The sequence below is a fragment of the Saimiri boliviensis genome, chromosome 18 (assembly GCF_048565385.1).
Source record: "Saimiri boliviensis isolate mSaiBol1 chromosome 18, mSaiBol1.pri, whole genome shotgun sequence".
Classification (NCBI taxonomy): domain Eukaryota; kingdom Metazoa; phylum Chordata; class Mammalia; order Primates; family Cebidae; genus Saimiri; species Saimiri boliviensis.
The window spans coordinates 9,628,712-9,651,870 of NC_133466.1; the positions used below are offsets into that span (position 1 = coordinate 9,628,712).

General features: G+C 44.9%; 1 protein-coding gene across 10 annotated transcripts; it reads left to right on the forward strand.

Annotated features, from left to right (window-relative positions):
- Positions 1 to 882: 882 nt before the first annotated feature.
- On the forward strand, positions 883 to 23,159 carry SETD4 (SET domain containing 4). 10 transcript variants are annotated; one of them, XM_074389302.1, is made up of 12 exons: positions 883 to 1,055; positions 2,408 to 2,522; positions 4,297 to 4,392; positions 7,451 to 7,488; positions 10,423 to 10,511; positions 12,618 to 13,047; positions 14,643 to 14,817; positions 16,785 to 16,866; positions 17,725 to 17,805; positions 20,144 to 20,267; positions 21,788 to 21,954; positions 22,078 to 23,159. In XM_074389302.1, exons 2-11 carry the CDS (start codon positions 2,450 to 2,452, stop codon positions 21,920 to 21,922), a joined length of 1,323 nt encoding a protein of 440 aa, XP_074245403.1. In that variant the 5' UTR covers positions 883 to 1,055; positions 2,408 to 2,449; the 3' UTR covers positions 21,923 to 21,954; positions 22,078 to 23,159. The 10 variants fall into 10 exon arrangements, 9 of the variants coding, with proteins under 9 accessions (XP_074245403.1, XP_010336592.2, XP_074245407.1 ...); XM_010338290.3 differs by having other exon boundaries at positions 884 to 1,055; positions 2,365 to 2,522; XR_012514858.1 differs by lacking the exon at positions 883 to 1,055 and having other exon boundaries at positions 1,066 to 2,522; positions 21,788 to 21,984.

Genomic DNA, 23,159 nt, shown 5'->3' on the forward strand with positions numbered 1-23,159 from the left:
TCTGCTTTTAACAAGGTCCATTGCTTCAACAACTGGCGCCACTTTAGAGAAGACCTAAGCCCTTTGGTTTGGAGCTGCCTGATTCATGAATTTCTGATTGCTCAAACAGTTGTTTTTTTGAGACGGAGTTTCATTCCTGTTGCCCAGGCCGGAGTGCAATGGCACGATCTTGGCTCACTGCGAACTCCACTTCCTGGGTTCAGGCGATTCTCCTGCCTCAGCCTCCCGAGTAGCTGGGATTACAGGCATGTGCCACCATGTCCAGCTAATTTTGTATTTTTAGTAGAGATAAGGTTTATCCATGTTGGTCAGGCTTGTCTTGAACTCCCCACCTCGGTTGATCTGACCGCCTTAGCCTCCCAAAGTGTTGGGATTACAGGCGTGAGCCACCGCGCCCGGCCAATCTTTAACATTTTAATGTACCAAAGTTTATCTTTTAACAATTCCAAATCTGTATACATGTATTTCTAGCCCCCCCGCCCCTTTTTAAAAAATAAACTTTAAATTTCAGAATAGCTTGATATACTGAAAAGTTGCAAATGTAGTACAGAGAATTCCTGTATATCTCTTACCCAGTTTCTCCCCAAAGCAACATCTTACTACTATGGTACATTTGTCACAACTGGCAACCATGACTGTAACAGTACTACTAACCAAGCTCCATGCTTTATTTGGATTTCACTACCTTTCCTCCTAACGTGCCCTTCTATTCCAGGGTCCTCTTCAGTGTCCCGCATTGCGTTTAGCTGTCACATCTAAATAGATGTTTCCCGGCGCGGATCTCGAACCCGCTGGGATTGGGCGTTGGCGGCGAGGCCGCCGAAACTGCGCACGCGCGAGCCGGAAGCAGCAGCCCGCGGCGGAAGAGGTGGGCCCGGCAGACTGGCGACTTGGATTGCTTAAGACGCGAGGCGGTTGCGACGGCCTTCAGCCTCTCCCTCTGCAGCTCTGGCTCGTAACCTTAACTTGCGTTCATTTAGGGCTGCTTGCTGTTTCCACGTGCCTTGGGCCCGCCCACTGCAGCCGCCATCTTGGGGGCGGTCGCCGACGCCTAGGTGAGCCGGTAGGACTTCCGGGTCGGGCCTCTGGTTGCCGGGGTAACCGGTGCAGAGTCGCCCTGGAGCGTTCCTTGGTCTTTCATTCATTAGCGTAAGAAGAACTGACTTCAGGTCGCAGGTCCCTTCCACGGCGGGCGTTATCGTGTGCGCTGCAGTAACCACTCATCGTGTGGAATCGTTCACTCAGCGCACATTGCTCCAAGGCGCTGCGGAACGCTAAGGAGCCTGAGGCCCGGGGGTCCTGTGGCGGCGGGAGCGGTGTGTGTCGGAGTGCAGGGCGGCCTCGGCTAGAGTTTGACTGTGGGGTCGAGGACGGTGCCCGCGTCTGTGGCGGCCACACGTCTCCGCGTGGTTCTTAGCAGGGTGCTGGTGGACAGCTCTCGCGAGGGCCCGGGACTCTTGGGGGAACTTCCCGGCGCCGTCTGCGGACGGAGCGCTGGGCCCCGGAGCCGAACTCGCCGACTTTCAAGAAGTCAAGTAATGAACCTTGCTTAAACTGCCGAAGTGCGGTTTTAATACTGCCTGGAGTTCTTGTCTCTTATTCATTTCTGCCCTCTTACGTTTTAGGAGTAGATTTATTTCATTTTTATTTATTTATTTTTGAGTCTCCCTCTGTCGCCCAGGCTGGAGTACAGTGGTGCGATCTTGGCTCGCTGCAACCTCCGCCTCCTGGTTTCAAGTGATTCTCCTGCCTCAGCCTCCAGAGTAGCTGGGATTACAGGTGCGCGCCACCACGCCCAGCTAATTTTAGTGTTTTTAGTAGAGTCGGGGTTTCACCATTTTGGCCAGGCTGGTCTTGAATTCTTGACCTCAGGTGATCCACTCTCCTTGGCCTCCCAAAGTGCTGAGATTGCAGGTGTGAGCCACCGCGACCGGCCCTTTTTTTGTTTTTATTTTTACTTACGTAATTATTTGTTGAGACGGAGTCTCGCTCTGTCACGCAGGCTGGAGTGAAGTGGTGTGATCACAGCTCACTGCAACCTTCACCTCCCAGGTTCAAGCGATTCTCCTGCCTCGGCCTCCTCAGTAGCTGGGATTACAGGAGCGTGCCACCACACCCAGCTGATTTTTTGTATTTTTAGTAGATTAAGCTGTAGTTAGTAGGGCTGAAGATTAAACTGTTTTAGAGGGACTGATATAATGGGAATTTTGTTACTGTAGGGATCATGATTTAGCTCACAGTATAAATCTTTTATGTAGAAAAACACTTGAGAGAATCAGTATACCAAAGTACACATTTGTTTAAAGGTACAAAGAACAGTGAGCATCATATAACTGGAAAAACAAAGGTTTTTTTAAATTTTAGATTGAGCATCTCCACAGAAGTTACAGTTTTATCCTTTTTTAAGAACTAGAACTGTGTTTCCAAAAGAAGAAACTACAGTTTTATCATGCAGAAAGGAAAAGGAAGAACAAGCCGCATCAGAAGACGAAAACTCTGCAGGAGTGCTGAATCAAGAGGAGGTACAGTTTTTCTTTTAGTGCCAGTGATGAAAAAAGAAATCCTTTTGTGATTGCTTGTTTGTTCATACACATAGCTTTTTTTTTTCTGGGCCTGAGTTTTGCTCTGTCGCCCAGGCTGAAGTGCAGTGGTATGATCTCTGCTCGCTGCAACCTCCGCTTCTCGGGTTCAAGTGATTCTCCTGCCTCAGCCTCTGAAGTAGCTGGGACTACGGGTATGCACCACCACGCTCAGCTAATTTTTGTTAGGATTAAAATTTGTTAATCCTAACAAAAATTCAAAAATTTAAAATTTCAAAAATTTGATTCAAAATCCTAGAGATAGGATTTCACCATGTTGGCCAGTCTGGTCTTGAACTCCTGACCTCAGGTGATCTTCCTGCCTTGGCCTCCCAAAGTGCTGGGATTACAGGCATGAGCCACTGTGCGCAGCCTAACACATAGCTTTTCTTAAAGGCACACAGTGTTCAAAGAGAATCTTTTTTAGAGTGCAGTGGTGTGATCATGGCTCTCTACAGCCTTGAACTCCCAGGCTCGAGTGATCCTCCTGGCTTAGCCTCCTTCCTGCCTCAGCCTCCCAAGTACCTGGGATTACAAATACATGCCACTGCACCAGGCTACTGTTTTTTAAAATTTTTTTTTAGCCACAGGGTCTCACTATGTTGCCCAGCCTGGTCTTGAACTCCTGGGCTCAAGTGGTCCTCCTGCCTTGGCCTCCCAAAGCATTGATGACAGGTGTGAGCCACTGTGCCCAGCCCAAAGACAATATTTCTTAAATAGCAATCTTTTGAATGGTGCCCTTATGTTTTTTTAGATCCTGGTGGGAATGTGAAGATATCTAACTCATTGTTTTCAGCTGTCTTCTCTGGGAATGACTCCAAGTTTCTTTTTCTGGTCTTGACCTTCAGCTACCTGCAGGATAGCAATGTTTGGATATAAATTTATCATTTCAAATTCAAGGTAACCCAATCTGAAGAAGATATTGTATCTTGTTCAGTACAAAAGTGCTTAGCTGTCTGGAAAGTCCTATGTAAATGCAACTGGGTATGGTACAGGATAAGTTCCCCCGCCTTTTTTTTTTTTTTTTTTTTTTTTGCTTATGGAGATCAATAGTTGTTTGATCATTTATTAAAGAGACTGCCTTTTTCCAGTGAATTGCCTTTGCACCTTGTCAAAAATCAGTTGTCATGTATGTATGGGTCTCTTCCTATTTTCTGTCCTGTTCCACTGACCTGTTTGTCTGTGTTGACAATATCACACTAATTTGATTCCTCTAGTTTATAGTTTTAAAATCAAGTCTTTCAAAGACATTGTGGCTATTCTAGGCTTTTCGTATTTCCATATGATTTTTGGGATCAGCTTGTTAATTCCTATACAAAAGCCTGCTTGAATTTTGATTAGGATTACACTGAATGAATATAGTCATATGTTGCATAAGGATGTTTCGGTTGATGGATTACATATACAGTGGTGGTCCTATCAGTTATAATACTGTATTTTTCTTTTTTCTTTTTTTAGAGATAGGGTCTTTCTATGTTGGCCAGGCTCGTCTCAAACTCCTGGCCTCAAGCAGTCCTCCTGCCTTTGCCTCCCAAATGCTGTGAGCCACTGTACCTGGCCAATACTGTATTTGTATTGTACCTTTGCTATGGTTAGATATGGCAGTGCTTATCTTTGTATAAGTCTGTCTATACAGTTCATCAGATGTGTTCTGTTAAAATGGAGATCCAATTATATAGTGGTTTTAAACACCATTTGTTCTCTGCTTGCCTGATAGTGAATGAGAGCTACAAGGCTGAATTTATAGAGCTAAGGAAGTGGTTGAAAGATAGGAAGTTTCAAGATTCGAACTTAGTGCCTGCATGTTTTCCAGGTAAGATCCCTCCTTCAGCTGTCCTGCCCTTTCCTACATGAGAGCCAGGTAGACAGCAGGGGCAACTCTTACAGGTGGCATCAGCAGATGTTTACAGCTGTGCTCCTCTTGGGTTGGAGGAGGAGCCCCCCATGTGTGGCCAGTTAATTGCAGAGCAGTGGGCTTCAGCACTGAGATGAGGTAGACTGACATTCTCTTCTGGAACTTGTACTTATTGTGGAGGTTAGGTTAACGTTTTACCAGGTGCAGTGGCTCATGTCTGTAATCCAGCACTTTGGGAGGCTGAGGCAGGCGGATCACTTGAGCTCAGGAGTTTGAGACCAGCCTGGCCAACATGATGAAATCCTGTCTCTACTAAAAATATAAAAATCAGCCAGGCGTGCTGTTATGCCCCTGTAGTCCCAGCTACTCTAGAGGCTGAGCTGGGACGACTGCTTGAGCCTGGGAAGTTGAGGCTGCAGAGAGCCATGATGATGCCCCTGCACTCCAGCTTGGGTGATAGAGTGAGACCTTGTCTCAAAAAACTAACAAAAACCAAACACAAAGCATTTTCTTCTGGAACATTCTTTCACAGAAGTTGGACAGCTTGCTGTGGGCGTGTGTCTGCATAGATGGCCACTCCACTCTTCCCACAGGGGGGCAGGAGACAGCCGCAGGGAGGACCAAGATGCTCTTTAAAAGGATTTGGAGTCTGCTGTCGCGCAGAGATAATGGTGCAATTAGGGCTCCAAAGTTCTACATCACAGGGCAGGCTGTTGACATTTCACCTTACAGAAACGTTAAAGCACGCCACAGAATGCTCCCCTTGGCCATTAGAATTATTACTCAGGTACCCATTAGGTAATTGAACTTGGAGCAAATTAACTTCCTCATATAGCCCCGCCCAGGCAAATGATTTCCCATGTGTGTCCCTTGCTGAGTGAGGTGATGTGTGTAAAGTTGTTCTCCGTGGGTCAGTTACACATGATGACTTTGAACTAAAATGCTTGATTTGAGCCATTTTCTAAAGGGCCCCTTCTAGTTGATGGTCATGAACCATATTGTCCTCCTCTAGCATAATGCTTGACTTACTATTTTTATGTGTCAAAGATGATCAGTAAAAGCCACACTCTTTGATGTTACTGAATGGAGTTCTTCCCCAGACGATCAGGCGAGTGAGTAGTGTCAGCATAGGCTTGCCGTGTCTAAGGCCTGCCCACTTCTCAGGTGTCATTTGCCCTAGGAAGGATGGGTTTACAATCATCAAGCAGGAATCAGCAAATGGTTTAGGTGGAATACTTGAGAATAGGTCCATCTCTCTATAATTTGGAGCAGTAAAGAGTTCCCATTTTTAAAAGTGAGAACGATCTGCCCTGGCCCCAACCCCAGACTCAGGGCCACGCAGGTGCTGAAGCGCAGTGATTTACCAGTGATCCGTGCCAGTGCTTCACGGTTCTGGGGTCAAGGAACCTTCTGTATATGGAACCTTCATATATTTTTTAGCTCTTAATCAGTGTATGATAGGAGGTAACATTTTTGGGCTTTTGTCAAAATGTACAAAATTCTGGGGACTTAATCTTAGTTTGTGGAGGGGCACAGGAAATCTCCTATGTGGGATTCCATCTGCAGACGCTCTCTTCTTTTCTACCTTGGGAACTGACAGCATTTCCTTTTACCACCAAAAGCGCTAGCCAGGTCTGGGCCTCCCATGTAGATTTATGGCAGTGGAAATTTTGAGGCTTTAGGACATTTGTAAATAAGCTTTACTCTTACGAGCTCCTGATGGCCACTTCTACTTTGCCTAGTTTATCCAATATAAAAATGAAAGTTCGTGTAGGTTACTATTTTTTTGATATTAAACACTATCTTTCATAGAAATATAGGTAAAGGATCTGCTTGATGTATTCCAGAGGCCAGGTTTTGTTCATATATATATTTAGAGAGAAATTTTCACTTATTAGCACATAAGTTTTTGGAAGGATAACCATGTAGAAGAAAATCCTCCTGTTAGTAACTGATTCTAGGAGGAGTTCTGGCCCACAGGGATGATTAACTCCACGATGGGGTGCACAAAATCAGTAAAATAAGTTCTTAGCACTAGAACCAGCTGTATGAGCAGACAGTGTCCTCCTGGGAGGGGAGATAAATTGGGACTCATCAAATCCAACTTGCCGGGAAACTGATGGGAGACTTGAGGCAGGAATTCCCACCCTGAGCCAGGAGCTCCCAGTAGTCCTGCATTGACTTGGCTGAATTATTTTTTCTCCCAGCTAAGAGAGGAAAGGTGAAGAATTATGAATTGGAGACATGACTACTCTAGGCCTCATATGGTCATGTAATCCCTATGCCTGCCAGAAAGCTGTCATCTGAGCATCCTTTCAATGTTCATCTGCCTGTTCCAGGAACAGAAGCTTAGGCATGGAGGGAGAAACTTCTGGAAGTTGGTGGGACATTAATCCAGCTGCTGAGGTTACTGTGGTGACTGTGCTCCAGCCAGAATCTTGGCTCACAGGGAACAGCTGGATCTGACCTACCCAGCTGAGCTCAACAGGTCCTGCAGAGCCTATCTCATGGATTACCTGATCAGAGAGGGGAGGATGTCTGCAGGCTTTATGGGGACTTGAGTGGGGTTTAGTGGCTAGCTGGTCAATCAGAGGGGTCTCAAGGTCTTTACTCCGGAGAGCTGAGTCTGGCAATGGGGTAAGAGCCTGGGGCTCTAGCTTCGGAGGTTGACTGGGCTTTGGGAGTAGCCCCTCATTAGCTGGTAGGCCCCAGGGGAGAAAGTTCCGCTCAAAGCTTCCTGCAAGAGGCCCAGCAGTAGGTCTGTATAAAGTCCATGGTGGTGGTCTTTAGGTCTCACCTCTGAAGCTGACATTGCCCTTCAAGGATTATACCTCACTGGAGGTCAGGGCGTTTTCTGGAATAGCTTTCTGACTCCCTGTTTTCCCTGGGAATCAAAGGCTGAGAGACATCCAGCTTCAGTCTTGGGTAATTTTGAGGTTCACATTTTTTTTTTTTCCCCGTAATGGTCTTGAAGGGATAGTGGGATTTATTTGTTTTTCTTTCTTCGCTTTCCTAGGTACAGGAAGAGGGCTGATGAGCCAAACATCCCTGCAGGTGACAACTTTTCTTTTATCCTTGAAACCCAATGTAGACTTTGCTGCTTTGTTTTTGTGGTTCAAACAAAGTGGATTAGAAATATTTCAGACATACAGTCATTTCTTACTTACCTAATAGATATGTTTGAATATGGTTCTATCAACCAGGATTAAGTTTGTTGCAATATAAGACAAGCCCAAAGCGGAGGTATGTAAGCAGCATGGAAATTTATTCTGTTCTCACCCAGAGAGACAAGCTTGGGGTAGGCTGACCCGGGCTGGTGGGACTGTCGTCTGGCCCGCAAAGGCCCCAGCTCCTTCTAGCTCTCTCGTGTTTAAGGGAACTGCACCTGCAGGTCAGGGTGTGGGTCTTGGAACCTGAGCAGCAGGAGAGAGCAAGGCGGTGAGGAAGGGCAGGCTTCCTCCCTTTAAGGAAACTCCCTTCCCTGCGTCCTTGGATATCGATTAGGTACACAGCCCTAGCCAGCTGCAAGGGAGGAGAGACCTGCTGGCCTTTCCCCGGCTGTGTGCTCTCTAAGTAGGATTCTGTTAGTGAGGAGGGGGAGAGAAGGCATGTTGGGATAGGCAGCTAGCAGTTTCTGCCACAACACATGTTACATGTCAGATCATGTTTTCAGTGTGCTAAGGGAGCTGCTGCTGTCTGTGAGGCAGCCATGGTGTGGCAGGTAGAAGCCAGAGTTGGGGAGGGCGAGGCCTCAGGCTTGGGCCGCAGTTGCCTTCAGCTGCCTGCCTTCAGCTGCCTGGGGGCCCTAGCACGAGACCTCTCATCCCCTTGGCTTCCGTTTCCTCACCTACAAAGTGAGGAAGTAAATGAGGATCTCCAAGGTTTCTTTTATTCTTCCAATGCTATTTTAAAGGATCTGTAATACACAATTTTATGTAAAGCTAGAAATTAATTTCTTCTTTTATTTAAAAATTGCCTTATTTTTAATTCTTTAATTTATTTAAAACGTTCACTCAGATGTGTACATATGTTTAGCCTAAGGAATAGTGTCTTTTTTTTTTTTAAGTAGATAAAAAGTAATTTTTTTTTTTTTGAGACATACAGTCTTGCTGTGTCGCCCAGGCTGGAATGCAGTGGCATGATCTCGGCTCCCTGCAACTTCCGTCTCCCCGGTTCAAGTGATTCTCTTGCGTCAGCTTCCTGAGTAGCTGAGATTACAGGCATGCACCACCACGCCCAGCTAATTTTTTTGTATTTTTAGTAGAGACAGGGTGTCACTGCCTTGGCTAGGCTGGTTTTGAACTCCTGACCTCATGTGATCTGCTCACCTTGGGATTACAAGCGTGAGCCACTGTGCCTGGCCCAAAAATAATTTTAATTGTTGAAAATGTTGTGTTAAAAATGAAAGTTTTAAAAATATTAAAAGAAAGTATAATTTTTTAAAAATGCAGGCGCAGTCAGCAAGGGAATTCGGGTTGTGTTTCCTAAACAGGTGAAAATCACAAATACAAGAAGTCCAATGTCTAAAGAATGGTATCTTTTATTGTTGTGATTCTGTTATGCTGTGTTAATGTTTTCATCATTTAAACATTTTAATTGTGGTAAAATATATGTAACATAAAACTTACTATCTTAACCATTTTGAAGTTCAGTAGTATAAAGTACATTTATATTGTTGTGCAATATTTTTATTTTTGGAGGAAGGCTGTAATTGGCTTTATTCTGTAGCAGAGTTTGTGGGTGAGAAATGTCATGTAGCAGTAACTGTAGGTAGTTTTTGTTTGGATCATGAAACAATTGTTTCACATATACATTCAAATGCAGTTGTTTTGTCAAAACTTTTTGAAAATTGAGACATATTTTACATATAGTGAAATGCACAGTGAAGTGTGCAGTTTGCATTTTGATGATAAAGAGATTTACCTGAGTATTTTCAAACCAGAAGATCGTGGGATGTTGGAATGGGAAGTAACTATAGTGATCATCCGGCTTAATCTTGCTTTACAGATGAGGAAACCAGAAATTGATCCCAGAAGATTTTTTGGCTGAGATTTTTTTGTTTTGAGACTGAGCCTTGCTCTGTCGCCCAGGCTAAAGTGCAGTGGCGCGATCTCGGCTCACTGCAACCTCTGCCTCCTGGGTTCAAGCAATTCTCCTGCCTCAGCCTCCCGAGTAGCTGGGAATACAGGTGCCCACTGCCACACCCAGCTATTTTTTGTGGTTTTAGTAGAGATGGGGTTTCACCACGTTAGCCAGGTTGATCTTGAACTCCTGACCTCAGATGACCCACCCGCCTTGGCCTCCCAAAGTGCTGGGATTACAGGCATGAGTCACTGTGCCTGGCCTTGGCTGAGATTTTTAACCAACTTAGATGCCAGTTAAAATTAAAGGAGAATCTTATATCTAGCTTCTTAGTGCTATGTTTTATTTAAACTGTTTTCTATTACTTTACATCTAATTGTTCTTTCTGTGGTTCTATCTCAGGAGACACTGAAAATGATACTTTTGCAAGTGGTAGAATTCGATCCTTACTGTGTTGGGCAGGCTGATAGGCATGGGTTATGTAGAGAGCAGATCATCGCCTGGCCACTTGGATTTCACTGGATACCATTTTTTTGGGGTAGCTTCTGTTTGTTTCCTGTTGGTAGCACTATTTCCTGGCATAAGGAAGTGAACAAACAGTATAATTTGAATTGTTAAAGTGTTTCTACCACTCTGTTCGGTGCGGGATTGACCGCTTGTGGGCGTCAGTCACATAATGAACCTTTAATGTTTGTTGGGGTTGTGGGACCTGGCATTGGAGCAGCCTCGTGTGCAGGCTGACTTTCGGAGTTGGGAGCCCCTCCATTGGTGGGCTCATTGGTGGCTTTTGGTTGAGTTAGAGTGGGTTCTTGGTAGGTGATGTGGGATCAAAGACTTGATAAGACTCATACTCATGGGTCCTTCCCAAAGCACAGGCGTCCTCAACTCTACTTTCCTTTTGACCAGGAGGGACAGATGATTATTTCATTGCCGGAGAGTTGCCTGCTCACCACTGACACGGTGATTCGAAGCTACTTAGGGGCGTACATTACTAAGTAAGTGACCACATGCATGCTTACCTGCTGTGAGTGCTTCTCCTTAAAGTCTGTCACTGGGAAATATGTCATTTGAAATGGAATTCATTAGGACCCAGTCCCTTGTAAAGCTGATAAATACCTGAAATGATTTGAAAAGTTTACGCTGTTCTAGAAAGTTTCTTCTTAATTCACTGTAAACCATATTTTTAAGGTTTTCGATAGGCTTCCTGGGGTGTGGGTATGAATCCTGATCCATCACTTACTAAGAAATAAAGATTAAATGGGATAACATATGTAAGTCACAGCTGAGTGCCTCGGCTCTCAGTAGCCTGTTTTCTTCCATCATAGTAGCTCTTGACAAATTTAAGTTACTCTCTCTTATTTCTACCCTTATTGTACTTCAGTTTTTTTTTTTTTTTTTTTGAGACAGAGTTTCACTCTTATTACCCAGGCTGGAGTGCAGTGGCGTGATTTCAGCTCACTGCAACCTCTGCCTCCTGGGTTCAAGCAATTCTCTTGCCTTAGCCTCCCGAGTAGCTGGTACTACAGGCTTGCACCACCATGCCCAGCTAATGTTTGTATTTTTAGTATAGACGGGGTTTTACCATGTTGACCAGGATGGTGTCGATCTCTTGACCTCGTGATCCACCCACCTCGGCCTCCCAAAGTGCTGGGATTATAGGTGTGAGCCACCGCGCCCAGCCTGTTTTTCTTTAACTCTGAAGAACTGTTGACATGATGAAAAAATTAGTTTTATTTAGGTATAGAAGAGAGGAGGCTGATGTGGGAGATGTCTTCTCGTTCTGCTGGGCCTTTGTTTGGGGCATTTTGAGGACAGAGTGAGAGAGGCCCTCAGTGGAAGGGATTTCTAAATTATGAGGGTTGAAAGAGGATACCGTTCCTTTCTTTCTTTTTCTGTCTTTTTTTTTTTGAGACAGGGTCTTACCCTGTCACCCAGACTGGAGTGCAGTGGCGTGATCTTGGCTCCCTGCAACTTCCACCTCTCAGGTTCAAGTAATTCTCACGCCTTAGCCTCCTGAGTAGCTGTGATTACGGGCATGCTCCACCAAACCTAATTTTTGCATTTTTAGTAGAGACAGGGTTTTATTTACCCTGTTGACCAGGCTGGTCTCAAACTCCTGGCCCCAAGTGATCTGCCTGCCTTAGCCTCACAAAGTGCTGAGATGTAGGCGAAGAGCCTCTGTGCCTGGCCTCTACTGTTCCTTAACTGTTAGGTAAGTTCTTTTCTGCCTGGCATGTTTTTGCAAGAAGGTGAATAGGTCTTTAGGCCTGTGTCAGGCAAGGATGCTGTCATAATAACACTTTCTGAATCATTCTGACATTTCGAGTAGACTGTATGGCAGTATAGGAATCTGGACATCGAAGGATTGATGAAAATGTTTTCTAAATACATTTAGGCAACATGATATCTTTTTATTGGCATTATGCAAAACAAAAATACTGTGATATATAACTTGTAATAGAGCAGGTAAAGTTAGGAATGAAAGCTTTAGAACTGCAGCGAGTGTATATGAGCATATTTGGGTTTGGTCTAGGTTAGTGCCATCCAATAGAACTTTCAGCAGTGACAGAGATGTTTTTTCTGCATCGTCCAGTATGGTAGCCACTAGCTCCGAATGGCTGTTGCACACTTAAAACATGGCTTATCTCACTGAGGGGCTGAATTTTAAATATTATTTAATTCTAAAGAATTTAAATTAGTTCTGTGTACAGAGGTGCAGGTCTCAGTTCTTCCCATGATATTATATCTTTATTCAGGTGAGAGCAGTGGACTTAGGTCAGAAGCTTTACAACTGGAGAACCAAGTTGGAAGCAAAGAGGTTTTTTTGCAAAGGGAAATTTCTTGCAACAAACCTGGAACTTGGCTTAGTGAGTCAGTTTTTCTGATGGGTAAATACGGCTCTTTCAGAGTGCTAGCATTGGGGCTGTGCTTCCCCAGAGAGGAAGAGCCTTAAGGAAGGAAGGAACTCTTTTGAGTCTGTTAAGTAAACTGAGTGTGTTGACAGTGTGAACACATTCCCTTTGGCAGCAAAACCAACTGCATAGCTTATTTTGTGCTATGAATCAAAGTACCTCCTTTAAACCGGCTTTTAATTTTCAAAGGTGGAAGCCGCCTCCATCTCCCCTGCTGGCTCTGTGCACCTTTTTAGTTTCAGAAAAGCATGCTGGGGACCGATCTCTTTGGAAGCCTTACCTGGAGATTTTACCCAAGGCCTATACCTGCCCTGTTTGTTTGGAGCCGGAAGTGGTGAACCTTCTTCCCAAATCTTTAAAAGCAAAGGCTGAAGAGCAGAGAGCCCATGTACAGGAGTTCTTTGCTTCCTCCAGAGACTTTTTCTCTTCTCTGCAGCCTCTGTTTGCGGAGGCTGTTGACAGCATCTTCAGCTACAGTGCCCTACTCTGGGCTTGGTGCACTGTCAACACCAGAGCCGTGTACCTGAGGCCCAGGCAGCGGGAATGCCTTTCTGCAGAGCCGGACACCTGTGCACTCGCTCCGTACCTGGACCTGCTGAATCATAGCCCACATGTCCAGGTGAGAAGCTGACAAGGGAGCAGCTGTTCTATTTGGATAGGAAGGCTTCCACCGCCTAGAACCTGTCACTGCAGATGATGGGTGACACCACAGGAAGAGGTAGTGGCAGCTTCAGGTGACTGGGCTGGGTTGGCCTGCTGTCAGGAATGCTCCAGTTGTTCTTCCAGACCCCACTGTTCCTACAGTGCTTTCCCTGCCCATTTCTCCACTCTGCTCTTAAGGCCTCCAGAGCCCTGGGCTGCGCCCCTGTCCGGTCTTTCCCAGCAGGCGGTGGGAAATTCCTTCTTCATTCTCCCTTGTTCCTCCTTCCAGACTGAGACTGAAGCCCAGCTTGCTTTCCTGCCCTGTCCCTTTTAAACTAGGTGGCATAGCTGTCACAGCTTTTATCTTTGATTTGATCGCTGACTGACTTGTTCTTTTTCCCAATGAGCTCTGAAATCTTTGAGAATGGGGTCTTTGTCTTGTTCCTCTTTGTTACCTCAGTGCTCGTGGCAGGGCCTGGCACATAGCAGGTGTTAAGTAAATCTTTATTGAATGGATGGGTATTTGTGGGAAAAGGGTTCTGGGAAATAATCGATCACTTCCTCCCCTGCCTTTTTCCTGGGTGGCTCTTCTGGGAAATGAGCGTATTTGCAGGGCATGCGGGGGTAGGGGCCTAGCTTGGAGAGCAGAGAAGAGTCCATCAGTCAGCTCACCTGTAACCGATTTGGAGTGTGCTGTGGAGGGGCATGTCTGGGATCTGTGTCCTGGCTGTCGCCTTCACGTGACATTCCACTATGAGAAGAGCAATGATGGCCTTGTGAGCCCAGGTGCCAGCTCACGTGCTCTCCATGTGAGAGCAGAGCTTAGGGAGGTTCCTGCTCTGCTTTCTTAGCCCAGGAACAAGCTCTGGGCCTGTCTGCTTGTTACTTTTGTAGAAAGAAGTGTCTCTAACAATCAGAGCAAAGGAGGCTGGGATTAGATGAGTGTTTCTGTGGTTGATGTTGATGAAATAATATCAGGGGCATGTAGAGCAATAGGATGCTAGACATGGGGAGTCCTTAGTCCCCAGCACAGTGACTTTATTTTTGATGGGGCCTTTGTACATTTATGTGCCAAACCAATAATTTGATAGTCTACTGTAATAAGAGCATGCCACAGACTACAGCCTGCGGACATGCGGCCCGAGAGCCCTGAGCCAAGAGTGGTTTTTATAGTTTTAAAGGATGTAAAAATACAACAACTTCCACGGAGACTACTAGGGCTGGCAAAGCTGAACCTATTTACTCTCTAGCTTTTCACAGATCACGTTTATTGGCACCACCATGTCCTCTTTCCCCGGATCTGAGTGGATGTGGCCAGTAAACTGCTGGCAATCTCATCTGTGCTGTGTCGGGCATCGGGTGTGGCCATCCTTGGGTGGGACTCCCTTCCTCACCAGTGGGGTGAAGTCGGGCTGGGTGAAACTGAAGTGGCATCTTCCCTAGGCGAAGTTACATTTATTGATGAGTGTTTGAAAACTGCACCTGACTCACATTAATATTATGCAATAACTTAATCCGCTTTGTAGTTTCACACCTTACTTTAGAAAAACCTTTAACAATTTTCCTCTGTAGGTAAAAGCAGCATTTAATGAAGAAACTCACTGTTACGAAATTAGAACGACTTCGCGTTGGAGAAAACATGAAGAGGTGTTCATCTGTTACGGCCCTCACGATAATCAACGGTTGTTCCTAGAATATGGATTTGTTTCTGCACACAATCCTCATGCTTGCGTTTATGTCTCAAGAGGTTGGAATCAACTTTGTTTTTGACATTAACACTATATATTTTTCTCCCCATTTGGAGATGTCTTTATTTTCAGTTTTCATAAAATATCAAAACCTTAAGGCTGACATAGACATCACTAATTTTCCTCTAGGTAGGCCTAGCCTCTTACTAACTGTAGTTTCAGTACTGAAGTAAAAACAACAAAGCTTTGATTGATATTTAGGATAAGAAGAATTGAGAAATTTTCATTGCATTGGGTCAGAAGATAGAATGGAAGAAAAGGAAAACTGCTAAGGACCGAAATACAATATGAAAGGGTGGAAATGTACTGAAACATTGTCACTGTCGCTGAAGACAGAATAGGACTAGGGAGCAATAAATAAAGAATATTTATTAAACACCTACTGTGGGTAAGACACTGTGCTAATCACAGTGGTAACTCGATTACATAGTCCTTGTTTCTGGAGGTTGATGCCGTGATGAGATTTGATTTCATGTATGTTCTTTTGTGATCCTTAACTAGTCACCATCATTGGTTTTATTATTTTTGAGTCAGAGTCTCACTCTGTTGCCCAGGCTGGAGTGCAGTGGCGTGATCCTGGCTCACCGCAACCTCCGCCTCCCAGGTTCAGGCGATTCTTGTACCTTAGCCTCCTGAGTAGCTGGGATTACTACTAATTAGGCACACACCACCACGCCTGGCTAGTTTTTGAATTTTTAGTAGAGATGGGGTTTTGCCATGTTGGCCAGGCTAGTCTTGAACTCCTGGCCTCAAGCGATCTACCTGCCTTAGTCTCCCAAAGTGCTAGGATTATATGAGTGAGCCACTGCACCTATCCTGGTTTTATTATTATTATTTTTAAGTTTTGTTTTTTCATATGATAGAGACAATGTCTTGTTATGTTGCCCAAGCTGGTCTTGAACTCCTGGGCTCAAGAAATCCTCCTGCTTTGGCCTCCCAACGTGTTGGTATTACAGGCAGGAGCCACACTGGTTGGCCCGGTTTTATTATTTTAAAATAGTAAGTTGACCATTCAACTTATGGTGTGAAAATTCCAAATATAGTGTTAAAAAAGTACTTAGAAGACTGATTTTTTTCCCCCTTTCTGAAACAACGAAGCAGTTTTCTAGGCCATGAGAAAATGGCAAGGGATTTGTTATATATATAAAATTTGAAGCATTTTTAATATCGGTTTGATTGGAAATAGAAACTTGGTCAAGCTGATACCGCTCCATCTCATAGGCAGAATAATAATGTGATTTCTTAAAAAAAAAAAAAAATAGAAAAACAAAAACGGGGTCTTGCTGCTAGAAAACCAGCTTTGAGATTGGCCTCATGTTTTCAAAGTCCTGTTAAATTTAATATTGGTGTCCATGGAATATTCATTTGTTGAATAAATTAATTTGAGAAAAAATTATATTTAGTTATTTTTACATTTTTAAAAATAAAATAGAAAAATCCTTCAGTGCCCTGTTTCTCCAAATAGCCTAATTTGTGCATATTTACTTTAAGCTTTTTGTAGTTGCAGTCACTAATGTCCAGACTGCTGTGATTCTGGTTTTGAAAAAGCTCAATATTGTAAAGCTTTCCTCATGTTTTGCAGGGTCTCTAGGTCTCTACTTTTGCTGGTTGTAATTTTCCAGCAGTCATGCTGATGTCATATGACCTGATTGTTTTTGGTGGACTTGCTTAGGGGGAGCACGAGCTGAGGTGGTGTGTGCTTAGTCCTCCAGCCTCGGAATTCTTACAGCTTTTCAGGGACTCAGTAGTGATACGACGGAATTGGACTTGAAGAGTAGACTTCTTTTGTGTGAATTAGGTTGAACTGTTTATGCATGTCTGGATTGTGAATTAGGTAGAACTGTTTATGTGTCTGGATTGCTAAGGGGAAAGGAAGTGAATTGAAGGGAAGTGAAGGGAAGGGAGACATACTTTTGTCCAAATTTACGCCCTAATTCTCAGTCTGTTTTTTCTTTTTTAAATTTAGAAATACTTGTTAAATATCTTCCATCAACAGATAAACAGATGGACAAAAAGATTTCCATCTTAAAGGATCATGGCTATATAGAGTAAGTGTTTCTCTTTCCCTCTCAAAATTATTCCTTTAGGAAATTTTTATGGAAAATCTGGGGTTAAGGTTTCCATAGGGATGAGACACCTCCTGACCCTGTATCAGATGATGAGTAGGTATTGAGCACTTACTGTGTGTAGTAAAACTGTGTTTGATGTTGTAGAGGACATAAGGAGTGTAAGACACTTGAAAGAAACTTATTTAGGGACATAAGGTACAAGCTGGAAATATTAAATTATGGTACCAAAAGAGAACTTGGATGTGTTGATGGGTGGCCCAGGGTGAGTCTGTCTATGCTGTGGTCACGTGGGAAGGCCAGGCAGGCCCTCAAGAGAGCCCAGGCACCTAGCAACATGATGCAGGCTCTTGGAGTAGGTGGGTAGCTGGGTGATTCCATGCCTAGTGGGTTAAACAGGGTTCAAGGCTCTCCCTTTTGGATTTTCTTTTCTGAATGAAATTAAGTTTTAAAAGACCCAGCCATGGTATGAGAGCAGCCTAGTGGTGGTGGCTGCCATCTGTGTGATGCCCAGAGTACTTCCAGTTCTTCAGCGTTTCTCTCACTGGGAACTCCTGCGCATGTGCCCTGCCTGAGGCCCCTCATCCACGTTCAAGCTTCTTACTGTAATTCTTGGAAAAGAGCCATTTACTCTTCAACAAAAATGGAGAGAATTTTCTGTTACTTAAGCTTTCTTCTTAAGTATTTGCAGACTGATTTTCTCTTGTCCTTTGACCAAGATTGCAGGTTACATGACATTTAGCAGCCCCTTTAAAAAGGCGTTTGGCTCTTCAGCCAGTTGCCGTGAGGTCATGAAATACTGAAATGACAGATTTGTCATTATTTGTTTTTCTACTTCAGAAATTTGACATTCGGATGGGATGGACCATCTTGGAGGTTACTCACAGCCCTTAAGTTGTTAAGTCTGGAAGCTGAAAAATTGTAAGTTTCACATGTATTGGTCTTAAGCTGTAGCACCAGTCTAGCTATAACTTTGGAGGGTTGGTTTGTTTTTGGCTTGCATTCGGATAGCCAGGGAGGAGAAAGGAATGCCATGCATTGGAGTGGCTTTTTCGTTATGTAAAGTGGCTTTTTCGTTGTCCCTGTAGTGAGTGTTTCATTTCTAAGTTTTAACCATTTTGGAATTCTGGTTTAGAATCAGAGTACATGGTTCTGAGAATTTTTCGGTTTCTACTCATATTTTCCTCCTGGTGACCTGCAATCCTTTAAAAAGTGTGGGTTTTGGCACTGTTCAGAGGAAAGTCTCAGAGTAGGTAGGAGCAAGAGCTCCTAACAACAGTCCGTCCCTGGGGCAGATCCCAAAGCCCCGCTGAAGGAGAGGCCTGGACTTTTCCATGGGGAGGTGAGTCGGGGAGCCCCCAGTGTGGGCATGCATCCTGGCCAGGGTCCCTCATGTTCCTGCCTGGCTGTCAGTCCTGCTTCCCGCAGCCACCTGTCGGCACATCCAGCTGTGCGGGACCCAGGGCAGGGGCAGCTTCAGCCAGAGCCTCTGGAAGGGAGAGCTGCTTACAGCCTTCTGCTGCTAGATACACAGGGAGAACTTCTTGAAGATGGTGCAGCCTGTACTTGAGCGGTTGGGAGGACTGGCTGAGATGAGGCCCAGAAGCAGCCCTTAGCTCAGTGCCTGGAGCAGTTGGTGCTCCTGCAGTGATGCCTGCTCTTCTGGATGAGCTGATGTTGCTTCCTTCTTTTTCTCTAGGAACTTTTGGAGGAAAATTTCTCCCTCATCTCAACACCATAGTTTTTGTTTTTATTCTTAGCAAATGGAGTGTTTTTATCTTACAGATCCTGTGATTTCTTTAACTGATGTTTCCCTCTTTTTATTGTTCGCTGGAAAACTGAGAGGCAAATCTGAAGTCCATCCAAATGTACTGAACCTGAAGGCGTGTGGTTTCTCACTGACCCGTTCCTGCTGTGTCTTGGCTTTTCTCCGTTCATCTTCCTTTGTTTTGATTTCCGCCATTATTTATCTTACCTTTTATTTTGTGTGTACTCATGTAAGCTTCTTTAAATACTTCTGGCGATAAGGTATGAGTCCCTTTCAGACGCTTCAGCCTAAAATTAAATACAACAGCTGGTGGTTTCCCAGAGGTCTTCCTTAGGCCTCCTTTCTTCCGTTTGAGTTACTTGAGTTACTGCTGACTGAGTGGGGTGGCAGAAAAAGCATGTTTAGGCCTCTGCCTGATACATACATATCTGCAGTTTTTTTCTCTCTCATTGGCTCTGTCACTTAGGGTGAGTTCTCCAACTTTCCTGATTCTATTTCTTTGAGTCTAATGTGGGGATAATTGTGCTTTCTTTGCTTGGTAATTGTGGAGAGTAAATTAGATAATGGTTATTCACGAACACTGTGCCTGACACTCAGTACTTTCCTTTTTTTCTTTTCTGAGACCTCATCGATTTCCTGAGCTTTTCACCTGTCATCTCTAGAACTGAAGACTTCTGAGTCTATTCCTTGCTGTGTCTTGCCAGCAGTTCTGGCTTCTAATGGGCTCCTGTTGACTTCCACAGCAGCCATCGTTCCTTCCTGTTGAAGCCACTTCCACTGCCAGATTCTCAGTGTTCAGAATCCGGCCCTCCATCCTCTTTCTCCCAGTGGTTCTCATTCCTGGTGTCTGGATCTGGTGCTGCCACCTCTGCCCCGCATCCTGCTGTGGCTCCCTTGCACCTGCCACAACAGACCCACCAGAGTGGGTCCTGCCTGCCAGCTGAGCCCCATTTCCTGGAGCCTTTGTAGTAGAGCATTGGAATGACCTGCACAGAGAGAGGGCTTGGCCGTGGATTCCTTCCAGACACAGAGCGTTTGGCTTTGTGAACTGTGTCCCGTTTGCTACTGTTTTGGACAGACTGTCACTCGAAGAGAAGGAATACTCCCCCTTTGCTCCTTAGTCCTCTGCCTCTTGGCTGTGGACCCCTTTCCTGTTCTGTCTCTTGCTTCCTTCCCATAGCCAGGGACGGGACTTCATTCATTCATGTGTCAGACACAGGTTTGTGATGATGATAACATTCAGTTCTTGCCTGCAGAACGCACCCACCTGCTGTGCTTTTTATTCTCAGCTCCTCCTCCTCCTTTCCTACTACCTGGTTGGCTTCCACACAGGGACTGCAAGTGACATGGGTCCTTGTGGAATCTGCTTATGGAATGAGTTGTATTTATGCTTCTGGAGAAATAGAAGGAGTTTATTTGTTGCATTGAAATGTAAAAGTCTATTTTTCCAGAGTCTGCTAAAATTGTGTCGTGGAACATTTTTGGTTCTAGTACATGCTGGAGAAAAGTACTTCTTGGGGAAGTAATTTCAGATACGAACGAGAAGACAAGTTTGGATATAGCCCAGAAAATATGCTATTATTTCATCGAAGAGACTACTGCTATGCTTCAAAAGGTATGTTTCTAGAATATTACATCCTTAAGAAATGTCTTGATTAAGCAGTTCCTTGTTCTGTACATGCTAGTGGGGATAGTGCATTTGATAAGAGCATTGTTCAGTGCCTTCAATAAATAAATGTTGATGTAATCTCTATTTTTGACTGTTAACTTTGGACGTATGCTTTTTCTCTCAATTTTTTCTTTCTTTCTTTCTTTTTCCTTTTTCTTTGAGACAAGAGTCTTGTTCTGTCTCCCAGGCTGGAGTGTAATGGCGTGATCTCGGCTCACTGCAACCTCTGCCTCCTGGGTTCAAGTGATTCTCCTGCCTCAGCCTCCCAAGTAGCTGAGATTACAGGCGCCTGCCACCACACCTGGGTCATTTTTATATTTTTAGTAGAGATGGGGTTTTACCACGTTGGCCAGGCTACTCTCAAACTCCTGACCTCAGGTGATTTGCCCACCTCAGCCTCCCAAGTGTTGGGATTACAGGCATGAGCCATGGCACCTGGCCTCTTTATTATTAATTGGTCAGTAAAAATTCTATATATTTGTATACATTGTGGATGGCTAAATCAAACTATTTAATATATCATGATCACATATACTTATTTTTTTTTTGTGGTGGGAACACTTAAAATCTCTTAGCCATTTTCAGGTACATAATATATTGTTTCTAACTGTAGTTACCATGACGTACAATAGATCTCTTGAATTATTCCTCTGGTCCAGCTGAAATTTTATGTTTTTTGATCAACATCTCCCCATTTCCCCTCCAACTCCTCAGCCTTGGCGACCACAATTTTGCTCTCTGCTTCTATGAGTTTGACAGTTTTAGATTCCACATATAGTGAGATCATGGAGTATTTGTCTTTCTGTGCTGGCTTATTGCCATGTGACAACATGTCCTCTGGGTTCATCTGTGTTGTCACACATGACAAAATTTCCTGCTTTTATAAGGCTGAATGTACTTCACTGTGTGTATGTGCCGCGTTTTCTTCTTTATTCGTCTGTTGATGAATACTTAGGTGGATTCCATATCTTTGCCTATACCTTTTATTCAAAGGTAGAAAGTAAAAAAGGTAAAAAGTAAAAAGGACTGCATGACTTCAAGCACCTTTTTCTTATTGATGTTTTATGTAGTAAATGTTTTAGTTAAATGAGAAATCAGCTCTTTTGTATGAAAACATGACTGGGATTTTAAGCGTGATTTTAATGAACCTTGAAAACATTGTGCTAAATGGAATCAGCCAGACACAAAAGGACCAATACTGTGTGATTCCACTTATCTGAGGGTCCTAGAACAGGCAAGCTCATAGAGACAGTTCAAGTTTAAAGAGCAGAATGGGGTTATTGATGATGGTCATAGAGTTTCTGTTCGGGGTGATAGAAGAAGTTCTGGAGCTGGAGAGTGGTGATGGTTCTGTAACAGTGCAAATGTACTTCATGCCGCTGAGCTGCACACTTGAAATCAGGTCAAAGGTGCATTCTATGATATATCCATGCTTTACCTCAGCAAAAATAATACATCACTTTCAGGTGTCTCGTATGAAGGATGAAAAAGAGGCTCTGATAAACCAGCTAACTCTGGTGGAATCCCTGTGGACGGAAGAGCTCAAGATTCTCAGGGCATCTGCCGAGACCCTGCGTACTTTGCAAACAGCTTTTCCCTGACTTCACCGAAGCGTGTTTAGTCACCTCCTCTGGTGGGTGTGACTTACACATTTTAGACTAAGGTTTGATGGACTAAATTTCCATAGTTTAGAGTTGATGAGTGGCTTCTACTCAGCAGTTAGGAACTTAGTCCTTTTCCTTTTGCTTTTCCACAGAAACAGAAGTTAATTTGAAGACAGCCATCATGGGCTGGGGCGGTGGCCGCCCCCAGGACATGCAGGAGTCTGCAGGGGCAGCACAGGCTCTGGGATTGTGGGGCTGTGAGTGCAGGTGGACCAGCTGTCTGCATGGTACCTCTAATGCTCTTCAGAAGGAAGTGCTGAGCTGTGAGGAGAGAGGCGGACTGCGAGCGAGCCAGGAGCCAGCCGCACTCCATGTGTGTGGTCTGTCACCGCAGGGCCTGCTTCTTATCTGGCACAGCAGCCATCGGAGTCAAGCGGTCCTGCTTTTAAGATGCTTTGATACCATTGGGTTAAGGGGCAGGTTGGCGGGGGGTGGCTTTGGGCTGTGCGGATGGGGCAGTGGGAGGCGGTTCTGGGTCCCTGACAGGGTGGCCCAGCTGCCAGCCCTTCCCTGTGTGGACACACTGGTAGGTGTTGAAGAGCCCTCCAAGGGGACACAGGGATTCCAGGAGGAGGGAGTTTCCCCCAAACATGCTCCTGGACTTTCAAATGCCCAAGCCGGGGCTTGTCTAATTATTAACTTGGGAAGAATGGCCGGCTCAGCCCTTGGCTCTTTCTGCTTTGTTCTGCCATCTTCCCTGGGCAGGCCTCTCCACCGCGGGAGCTGGCCCGCCCTCACAGCTGGGCCTTGGTGGGCCTGTCTGCTTGATTCTGGGCTTCAGTGTACATCAGCTGATGGCAGACCATGGTGGTGGTTTGGCCTCTGTTCTTATTCTTTGAGTTTTGAGCCCACTCAGATCCGGGGTGGGGAGGAGGGGACGCTTCCTGCACAGCTCTCGGGGAACTTCTGAGGGTGCCACCCCCGTAACCGTGGGGCTGCTTGTTCTGTTCAGGCCCGTTCCGGGGTCGCTGCCTAGACACTGTTGCCCAGAGTCCTGTTTGCCCTCCCAGGGGTCCGTCCTTCCCAAGAACTCAAATTCCTTTCTCACTGGAGCCCAGCGAAACCAAGCGAGCGGGGCCTGCTGGCCTCAGAAGGCAGCAGAGTTTACAATGAGACATTCTCATGATTTCTTGAACCCCTTTCCCTACTCGTACATACAGTTTATTTTATTTGG

Excerpts from the sequence above, each read along its gene's own strand:
- SETD4 (XM_074389302.1), top strand. The coding sequence starts at position 2,450 with ATGCAGAAAGGAAAAGGAAGAACAAGCCGCATCAGAAGACGAAAACTC. Across the intron at positions 2,523-4,296 it reads GAGTGCTGAATCAAGAGGAG|TGAATGAGAGCTACAAGGCT; the intron begins GTACAGTTTTTC and ends CTTGCCTGATAG. Across the intron at positions 4,393-7,450 it reads AGTGCCTGCATGTTTTCCAG|GTACAGGAAGAGGGCTGATG; the intron begins GTAAGATCCCTC and ends TCGCTTTCCTAG.